This window comes from Ochotona princeps, chromosome 2 (assembly GCF_030435755.1).
Source record: "Ochotona princeps isolate mOchPri1 chromosome 2, mOchPri1.hap1, whole genome shotgun sequence".
NCBI lineage: Eukaryota > Metazoa > Chordata > Mammalia > Lagomorpha > Ochotonidae > Ochotona > Ochotona princeps.
This window is the reverse complement of record NC_080833.1, coordinates 85417989-85428648: the sequence shown is the minus strand read 5'-3', so window position 1 is coordinate 85428648 and position 10660 is coordinate 85417989. Positions and strand designations below refer to the sequence as shown.

General features: G+C 43.6%; 1 protein-coding gene across 4 annotated transcripts in view; it reads left to right on the top strand.

The window, feature by feature from the left end:
- The first annotated feature begins 31 nt into the window (after positions 1-31).
- Positions 32-10660, top strand: part of SASS6 (SAS-6 centriolar assembly protein) — a 65001-nt gene continuing 54372 nt past the window's right edge. For 3 of the 4 annotated variants that reach the window (XM_058659526.1, XM_004582010.2, XM_058659536.1), the window contains exons 1-4: positions 32-408; positions 5376-5436; positions 7964-8043; positions 10049-10153. In XM_058659526.1, coding sequence (XP_058515509.1) covers positions 161-408; positions 5376-5436; positions 7964-8043; positions 10049-10153 — 494 coding nt within the window. In that variant the 5' untranslated portion in view covers positions 32-160. Of the gene's footprint in view, positions 409-571; positions 701-5375; positions 5437-7963; positions 8044-10048; positions 10154-10660 lie in introns of those variants that run through there. The other variant, XM_058659542.1, reaches the window with a different exon arrangement.

Genomic DNA, 10660 nt, shown 5'->3' with positions numbered 1-10660 from the left:
TTCAGGTGGCGAGCATTCAGGGACCGCGGGGAAAGCCGTCCGCTCCTGGGCGTCCCCTGCCCTTAACAAGCATGGCAGTCTCACGTTCCCACACAGAGGCAAAAGCCTGGAACTTCCGAAACCGCGCTCTTCCCACCGTCCGCAAAAGCGGAAGAAACTGATGGTGGCCGACGAGGTACAGACCTTCTACGTCTCCCCGGCTCTTGCTTCTTTCTCCCCGCCTACTCCGCCGTCGCGGAGCGCCAAACTCAAAACTGTGTTCGGAACCCGGACGCTTTTCGGGTTAGAACGGAGGGCCGGGCTTGGGTTCCTCCGCACAGCGGCCGGGACACAGCCGTTCAAGATGAGCCAGGTTCTGTTTCAGCAACTGGTTCCGTTGTTGGTGAAATGCAAAGACTGCGAGGAGAGGTGAGGTCGGCGCCGGCCGGTGGCCGCTTGGCGGTTGTGGTCGGGCCGGGGGGAAGATGGCGGCCCGGGCCCCTGGGCGCCGGCCCGAACCTCGGGGGTCTCGGGGGCCTCGGTGAACGCGGAGGGCGAGCTCGGTGGGGACCCAGGGGTCTCCCTCGGCCCCGGGGGGCCGTGGCCGAGAGCTCGGACAGGGCGCGGGGATGCGGGAAGGCGGTTCACGCCTGGTGACCATCCAGTGCCCCAGCTCTGAATAGGATCGCCGGGCTTCCAGCCCTTCTCGCCCTTTTGGCAGGTAAACGCTCTGACCCAGACGATCTCCCAGCCTTTCCCCCGTTTTCCTTCGCAGTAGGTTTGCAGTGAATTTTTAAACTGCAACTAAAACAAAACAAAACGAAAAAAAAACAGTCTTGTTAGTGTACTTTAGTTACCACATTGGTGACCAAAAACAACAAAAAGAAAGAAAAGAAAAAACGAACTTCAGCAGACCACGAACATTGAGAAAATTAGGAACTTATCGTAATCCATTCACTTAGGAAATGTTGAAGCCTTACTGGGTCCTGAGGAAAAGTTGTCTACTTCAGGAACTTTGCAGTCCAGCGGATGGACGTCAAGGCCAACGTCACCGCTGGGTGCAGGAGTGCAGCTTTGGGCTTAAGCAGATTTGACTGGGGGGGAAGGGGGTTGGTTTAAACCTTTTCCCCCTTGAGTTCAACCGCTATGTGTTGACTTCAGCTACCCTGAACAGTAAATCTTCATTTGTCAAATTGCTAATATGCATACCCACATGATTGTAATGAGAATCAGGTGTTTAAATGGAAGTAGAAATTAAATGGTGTGAAAATGCCACATTAAAAAAAAGGCATTGATTTGCTGAGTTACTGGAAATGCGCAGTTTGTTTATACCTTAAAGTTAGGTCCAAAACCACTTGGCAGGACCGCCCGGAGCATGCCAAGTCAGTTCTTGCCTGTAGATATCTGTAGTTGTTTTAGTCAGATATTCTTTTGTGCTGTCCAGGTGGTGACCGGTTGCCACCTGTGTTTGGTAATGGGACATTTGTGGCAGACCCTAATGCGAACCGCTGTGCCCTGGGTTTTAAAGGTTTGCTATGAAAAATATCAAAAAGTTCAATTTTTTATATTAATGTGTCATGATGGCACTATTTGGGGTATATTGAGTTATAATAGATTGTAAAAATAATTTCACAATAAGAGTGTTTTTAATGCAGATTTTAGAAAATTTGAAACCACATGCATGGCTCACATTTGTATTCTGTATTGTGTTTCTGTTAGGCAGCGCTGTTCTAGAATTACATTGTAAAAAGGTGAACTTCATTTCTGATGGCAGTGTTGAATCTCTTGGTGCTGCTTCATTTCATTGCATTTGTGATCACAGTTAATGTTAAAGCACAATGCTTTAACTTTTTCTTTTTTAAGAACTGTTTTTATACAGGAGTACTTAAAACTCATGAAAAAACGGAATTGAAAGATAATTTCTGTGCATTTTATTGTGAAGATCTTTTATTATACACATTTTCTGTGGGCTTTTTGAGGCTCCATTAAATGCGTGCATGCCAGAATATCTGCATTAAAGTAAACTTACCTTTTAATTTCAGTTTTCCACAAACTTTGTGTAGTAGTGGTATCTTTGTGTTTTTTTTTCAGTTGTGACTTGGGTCATCACACTGGAACCTGTGCACTGAATGGTCTGTTTTTTCTCTGTAAATACTGCAACTCAACCATGTTTGTTTATGGTTGGTGGCTGTTTTTTTCAGTAAGAGCAGAGGTGAATAATTGTGAGACACCTAGTGGCTTACAAAGCCTAAAATATTTACTATCATGGCTTTTACAAAATAACTTTACTCACCCCTGATTTTTGGGAACAGCAGCTGAGACTCAGTAGTTCAGTAAACAGGTATTTGCAGGTGCCTACTATGTACTAAGAGCCAGGAGCTGTTCCAGGTGCTGAGGATGTAAATGTCTTTGGTCCTTCACTCCCCCTAATAACAGCAGCATTATTATCCTGGCCCTCAAGGACCTCACACTTTTAATAAGGAAAATGAAAACATGTTCTTTGAAGGGTGTCATAGGTTAAGAATTAAGGCTCTGGAGTTACATTAGCTGGATCAAATCCAGGTTCTACTACTTACTGATTTGATTTGTGTAATTTACATAATACTCTGCCTTATGTTTAAGTTAATGATAATACTACCTATCTCAGGAGTATTGTGAGGATGAATTTACTTAATCCATGTGAAGGGCTTAGGACAGTGTTTAGGGCATAGTAAGCATCCACTGAGCTTCAACTGTAAATAAAATCTGGTGCTTTTGTAATATAATGTAAATATACTGAAGTCATACAAGAAGGAAGTTCAGTTGAGGACCTTATCAATGATCAGGGTACTCTCTTGGGAGGAAAGTGATGCAAAGTTTTGAAGCTGTGTTTTGATAACCTGGGTTTTCAGGTTTTTCCTTGTGGGTATCTCATAAATCCCTTCATATAAGGGCTTTCAGATAGCCTATGCTGAAACTGCTGCTATTCGTTTATTAGGAGGTGTGGTGTGAGAGATCTGAGTTCTACTTTGGGCTCTGTATTATGATCTGAAACAGGTCTGTAACTGTGAGACTCATGTCCTTCCTCAGTAAGAGAGAGTTTACCTAAGCAGATCATTGTTAAGTCAGGAGATAGTATGAGGTGCCGGGCAAGTACTCGGGAGTGTAGGTGACTCAGAAAGTGCTGTTCCTCCATCTCTTGACACCCGTCAGTAGGATCAAAAGCAGATTCAGAGGAATTCACTTCATCTGATCTCAATTTAAGGACACAGGCTATTCTGCTTCTATCGCTAGTACTCAATATAGTACCTTAACCATTACAATGGAGAGAATAAGATTTATTACATCAGATAGTGCAGCTCCTGAGAACTCTGGCTTTTCTACCAGTTATTAAGCTGGAGTCCTGGCTCTCTTCCAGTTTCAGCTTCCTGCAAGTACGCACCCTGGCAGGCAGCAGACAGTGGCTCGAGGACTTGAGGATCACTGTCCTCTGGCTTTGGCCTTGTCCAGGTCTGGGAGTGGGAGGCGTTTGGGGAATGAACTCATGAATGGAGATCTCTCTGTGTCTGTCCTCTCTTCCTGTCTGTCCCTCTGCCTTTCAAATAAATGATTTAAAAATTCTTCATATCTGTGATATGGAACAGTGTTTTATAATATTTAATGTTTTATAATACTTAACTGGTTGTATGAACTAAGATTTAGAGTTCAGTCATAAATTCAATAAGAAACTTAAGTGACATGGCATTTTAAACCCATATAAAATTGCAAATTAGCACAAAAAATCCAGATGGTTAAATCTAGCCTTGTTCAGCTGTTTCCAGAGTTTTTTACCAGTAAACAATTGCTGCATCTGTGCTTTTTATCTATCAGATAAGAAGCAGACTGGAAAAGGTTTAAAGTGAATCTTTAGAAGGATACTTAAAATTGAACAATATCGGGCCCAGCGGCGTGGCCTAGCGGCTAAAGTCCTCGCCTTGAAAGCCCCGGGATCCCACATGGGCGCTGGTTCTAATCCCGGCAGCTCCACTTCCCATCCAGCTCCCTGCTTGTGGCCTGGGAAAGCAGTCGAGGACGGCCCAAAGCTTTGGGACCCTGCACCGTGTGGGAGACCCGGAAGAAGTTCCAGGTTCCCGGCTTCGGATCGGCGTGTACCGGCCCGTTGTGGCTCCCTTGGGGAGTGAATCACAGGACAGAAGATCTTCCTCTCTGTCTCTCCTCCTCTGTGTATATCTGGCTGTAATAAAATGAATAAATCTTTAAAAAAAAAATTGAACAATATCTGTTGCTCAGTTTACTTGTTTTTGCTATATATCATAGAAAATTATTTAAGAACAGTTTGAGAACTGTTGCATAAGTTTAATTTTCTGAAAAACATTCTTGCTCAATTTGATTAATATGATTAATATCCCTCTGTACTAGATGCTTTGAAAGTTTTTTATTTAAGTTTTTATTTGAGAAAGAGGAGAGAAATTTTTGTCCCCAAATGCCATCCTCAGGAGCCACGGCTGACTGGGCCAGACCTAAGCCTGGATGTGTAGTTTCATGTGGGTCTCCCTTGTGCCTGAGAGGGGTGTAAGTACTTGAGCTATCGCCTATCACTCACAGAATGTACTTTCTTAGGAAGTTAGAACCTCATGTGGAGTTAGGATGCAAACTTCATAAGCTCCTGTATGGGAGGCTGGCATGCCAAGCCTCGTCATGCCCACTGCAGTGTCTTCACTGCTATGCCAAACACCTTCCCTGGCACTGGATCCTTTAAAATGGAGCATAGACTGTGGAATGCTATAGCTTCTCCCTCTTGTGTTTTAAAATTACTTAGAGATAAGATTGAAAATAATAAACTTGTTCGCAATGCTTTTGTAGATACATTGCATAAAGACCATATTGAGCAGGTTTAGTTTGTGGATCTGAAAAAATGTTTTGTATGTGTAAAAGGATTAGGGAATGTGTTTTTAATGTTTGATCCTGAACATTCTAATCTAATTAATTTTATGTCTCTAAAATCTCTCATAGACTAACTCAGTCACTCCAAATGTTTTTTTTTTTTAGTGTGAAATTGTTACTAAATCAATGGTTTGTCTTTCTGTAATAGATGCTATTTTAGACTCAGTGCCATAAAGCCATACTTCTATTCCAATCTATTGCCATGCATGTCATATTTTTCTCATTTACTCATTTACTTCTCAAAATATCCTCATTTTATAGGTAAAAAATATTTGTCGTTAGGTTGAAAATTATTAGTAAAACAGCAAGAACATAAACTTCAAATAAGGTGTGCTTCCCAAAAGGGTATTCATTAGTTAGAAAACGTTCTAGAAGCTCTTGTGGTTTACAATTAAAACTTGAGTTGGTGAAGCCAGTTGCAGTAACTCATTTCATCTGAATGTTTCTGATAGCTGGAATGTCTTTTCACACAGGAGAGTCAGCGTTAGAGTGAGTATTGAACTACAATCAGTTTCCAATCCAGTTCACAGAAAGGTTGGTATTTATTTCTTTATGGAAATATGACCATTTTGGGGCACTAATCACTTTTAGTTTAGGAAAATGAGATCCTTTTTACACACCTCTTGTCTTTTAACTTTGAGCCACTTTATAGTCAACTAAGAACTACATTTGGAATGTAGTCAACTGAAATAACAATGAAAGATAATTACACTGTATATTTCTAAAACATACCGTTGGAATTTGCAGTGATGTGATGGTCTTAGGTTTGCTTAGCGGGCTTGAAAAGTTGTTAGAATATATATTGCAATTCCATAGAAATGGCATTTCCTTTTGTAAATTGGGACCGGAGTAAGTAGTGCAGGGAGATATGTATTCTTTTTTTTTTTTTTTTTTTTTTTAAAGATTTGCTTTTATTACAAAGTCAGATATACAGAGAGGAGGAGAGACAGAGAGGAAGATCTTCCGTCCGATGATTCACTCCGCAAGTGAGCCGCAACGGGCCGGTACACGCCGATCTGAAGCCAGGAACCAGGAACCTCCTCCAGGTCTCCCACGCAGGTGCAGGGTCCCAGTGCATTGGGCCGTCCTCGACTGCTTTCCCAGGCCACAAGCCGGGAGCTGGATGGGAAGTGGAGCTGCCGGGATTAGAACCGGCACCCATATGGGATCCCGGGGCGTTCAAGGCGAGGACTTTAGCCGCCAGGCCACGCCACTGGGCCCGAGATATGTATTTTTTTTTTTTTAAAGATTTATTCATTTTATTACAGCCAGATATACACAGAGGAGGAGAGACAGAGAGGAAGATCTTCCGTCCGATGATTCACTCCCCAAGTGAGCCGCAACGGGCTGGTGCGCGCCGATCCGATGCTGGGAACCTGGAACCTCTTCCGGGTCTCCCACGCGGTGCAGGGTCCCAATGCATTGGGCCGTCCTCGACTGCTTTCCCAGGCCACAAGCAGGAAGCTGGATGGGAAGTGGAGCTGCCGGGATTAGAACCGGCACCCGTATGGGATCCCGGGGCTTTCAAGGCGAGGACTTTAGCCGCTAGGCCACACCGCTGGGCCCGAGATATGCATTCTTGAGTCTTTTTCTTGAGGAGGCGTTTAGAGCATAAGTCCCAAATCTCAGAGAATGAGTCATTAACAGAACTGTTGAAACAGAGAAGAGGGCTAAGAAAGACAGTATCTGCTTTATATGTCTCATGGCATTGCCTAAACACATTCAGTGATCTAATTGTGTTGGTAATAGCTTCAGTTTTTCATATGGCATCTTAAGGTGAATTTTAAGAAGTACTTAGGACCCAGTGTGGTAGCCTAGCAGCTAAAGTCCTCGCCTTGCATGTGCCAGGATCCAGTGTAAGCACTGGTTCTAATCCCGGCAGCCCCACTTCCCATCTGGCTCCCTGCTTGTGGATTGGGAAAGCAATAGGGGGTGGCCCAAAGCCTTGAGAACCTGCCCCCCCATGGGAGACCTGGAAGAAGCTCCTGGCTCCTGGCTTCGGATTGGTGCAGCTTCAGCTGTTGCAGCTGCTTGGGGAGTGAATCAATGGATGGGAGATCTTCCTTTCTGTCTCTCCTTCTCTCTGTGTATCTGACTTTCCAATAAAAATAAATAAATCTTAAAAGAAAAAAAAAAAACTACTTCAGCAGAAGTTGCTCAAAACACATCATTTGGAGGCACGGCAAATAATCAAATGAATAATTTTCCAGGGTAGAAATTGTATATTTTACTTTTTACATGTTGATACCTCTTCATTTTCTGGCTGTACTCTGAAGTGGTTCAGGTTTTCCGCAACCCTAGCAGGTCTCCAGTGACTTTGGAGTGGATTTTGTTTCCTTAGGCTTAGTTCTATATTAGCCTTCCATTGTCTGGTAGCGCTTCCCTGTTTTCCTTGCCCCAGGGTTCTCTAACATCCATAAGTTTGGTGTAACTTTTTTTTTTTTTTTGGCCAACTTTGGTTGCTGTGACACTCTGTCATGGTATAAATGTAACGGCCTGTGATGAAAGGAAGCCCATCCATTAGCAGTTGAGAACAGATGGGGCTCCGCAGCCACCTGAAGCGGGAGGAATGGATGTTTAGGAAGGAACCCTAGCAACCAGTCATGTGATACCTCGTCCTCTGGCTAGGAAACAAAAGCCCCTGCCTTTCCTACGGCAGATCATTGTCAGTTCTGCTTATATAGTTATGTCTGAAGTGTACAGCCCGTTATTTTGAGAAATATTGAAAATTGAATTGGAGTTCAGAGCTACAGAACAGCAAGGCCTGGTCTAAACTTCCTTAGAGTTAACGGGGAGGGCAGTGATGCCAAGCTTGCAGCTGTTTGACGATTAGCTTTTGCAGGGTTGGGCTCTCGGGAGAGAGGATCTTCCCCAGTCAGATGGTAGGTGTCTAAAGACTGGTTAAAATAAACCAGCAACAACAGAAAGCAGAACTCTCTGGGTTGGTAATATTAGAGAGAGAATTTTATTTCCAAGAAGGAAGACATCGCCAGCCATATTTATTTGAACCATTAATAAGCAAAAATCTTATTTTCTTTCTTTCTTTCTTTTTTTTTTTTAGGATTTAGTTATCCGTCTGACTGATGACACAGATCCGTTTTTTCTGTATAACCTTGTTATATCTGAGGAAGATTTTCAAAGGTAACTAGCTTTTCTTATGTTCTCATGTTTAATTTAGGAAGCAATTTATAAAGTTTTTGAATGTGTTGTTGATACTGTACTCTGACACCCATACCTACCAGATTCATTAGTTATTTTGGGGAATACTAGACTATTTGTACTGTATTGAGGATGTCTTAAAGTACATGGGTTTTGAGAGTTTTCAAAACAGCCTAGAAATTTGCAACTTTAGCTAAGTTTACTGAACTTTTTCCTCCCAGTGAGTCCTAGCGAAAAGTTCCCTAGTTAAACGTTTGGCGTAGTAGTGGTGCTGTCTGTTAGGATACTCATATCCCTTATTGGGGAGGTGGGTTTGAATCCTAATTCCAGCTTTCTGCTTAAAAAGACCAGGGAGGCAGTTGTATTAAGCAGTTGGGTTCCTGCCCTCTGTGAGGGAGGCCTGAGTTGAGTTCTTGGCTCCTGGCTTTTGCCAGTTATAAACACTAGAAAGTTAAGCAGCTGACGGAAACTCAGTATTTGTTTCTGTCTGTCTACTTTTCAAATAGATAAAAATGAACTAAACATCAGGGGCAGGCATTTTTTTTCAACTTTTTCCCCTGTATTTGGGGGGATGGGGGAGATAAAGGAAGAAGCCCCACCCAGTCTCCCAACCATCCCAGGGTCCTTGATGTGGGGTATGCTCCGAGGGCACTGCTCCAGTGGTTTTGTTAGTTCAACAGTTCTGAATTGCTATCAATCTCACTATTCCAAGCACAATGCAATCTCTCCAGAATCTACTGGCTGAGATAGTCCACCTTAGAGTCTCCATTTGCCCAGATTTTCACTGCCAACACGTGGCTGGGGTAGTTGATTGATTTGTTCTGTCCTCCTTCCTCTGTTGTGGTACCAGGTGTCCTCTGCATCCTCCAGTGGACTGCCATATCCTCCACATGTACCTGGATATGCTGTCCACTGCTCCATCTGAGCCACTAAGGATGCTCAGCTTTGGCACATGGACTCCGTGCTCAGACTGCAGAACTTGAACTTCTCTTAATGGTTGGGGTTCTGAGATCAGCAGTTCAGTAGGGGGGAATCCCCAAAGAAACTTTGTCTGAGGTGATCCCAGACCTGATTCTTGTGTGTGCTTGCCGGTACAGGGTCCGGCACCGTCTGTCGTCTCAATCAGCTTATGCATCTGCTGGTGGTTGCAGTTGCTGGGTCAGTCTGTTTCCAGCCCTGTCTTCTACATGAAACAAGGGGTATTGCAGTAGGGGCAGGCATTTTGCACAGGCAGTTAAGTCACCACTTGGAATCCCACATTCCAGGAGAGAATGCCTTGTTTGAGCCCTGACTTCTTCACTTCACTTAAATTTCTTGGTAAGACAGAATCTGAGAGGCAGCAGATGTTGGCTAGAAGTACTTGGGTCCCTGCCGCACATGTGGAAGACCTGGATTGAGTTTTAGCTTCCTGGCTTCAACCTGGCCCTGTCATGGTTGTAATTATTTGGGTGGAAGATATGTCTGCTTTTTAAATAAAAGGAAAGTGAGCAAGTACTTTTGAAATAATAGAATTGAATTTACTTTTAAAAAACTATGTTTTTTGGGCCTGGCTGTGTGGCCTACTGGCTAAAGTCCTCGCTTTGAACGCGCCAGGATCCCATATAGGCGCCGGTTCTAATCCCGGCAGATCCACTTCCCATCCAGCTCCCTGCTTGTGGCCTGGGAAAGCAGTTGAGGACGACCCAAAGCCTTGGGACCCTGCACCCGTGTGGGAGACCTGGAAGAAGTTCCTGGATCCCAGCTTCGGATTGGCGCAGCACCGGCCGTTGCGCTCACTTGGGGAGTGAATCACAGGACAGAAGATCTTCCTCTCTGTCTCTCCTCCTCTCTGTATGTCTGACTTCGTAATAAAAATAGATAAATCTTTGAAAAAAACCAACTATGTTTTTGTCTGCAGTGAGTGTATAGTAAATGAATCTTTCAGAATATTAATTAGGATGATAATTATAACAATTAACTGTTTACTCTTTTTTCCTCTTTCATGTAGTTTAAAATTCCAGCAAGGGCTTCTGGTGGACTTTTTGGCTTTCCCACAAAAATTTATAGATCTCCTTCAGCAGTGTATGCAGGAACATGCCAAGGAAATTCCAAGGTGAGTCCCATCAAAGCATTACATTTAAAGAAGTTTTCTTTTAAAGGTTTATTTGTTACATTTAAAAGACCAAATCACAGTGAGAGTAGAGACAAAGAGTGAGATCTTTGATTTGCTGGTTCAGTCCCTGAGTAGCCAGAAAACCCTGGGCTGGTCCAGGTGGAAGCCAGGATCCTGTAGCTTCATGTGCGACTGCCATGTCGGTGACAAAGAACCCAAGCATTGTAGCCATCATCCACTGCTTCGGAGGATATGTACCAGCAGGAAGCTGAGTTGGAAGTGGATAGCCAGGACTTAGACCAGGCACTCTGATATGGGAACTGGGAATCCAAACAGTAATTCAAGCTACTGTGCCCGATGGCTTTCAATTAATTTTTTAAAAAATTTATTCATTTATTTGAAAAGCAGAGTTACAGAGAGGAGGACAGAAAGAAAGGTCTTCCATCTGCTGGTTCACTCCCAAAATGGCTGCATCAGCCAAAGCTGAGCTGGTCCAAAGCCAGGAGC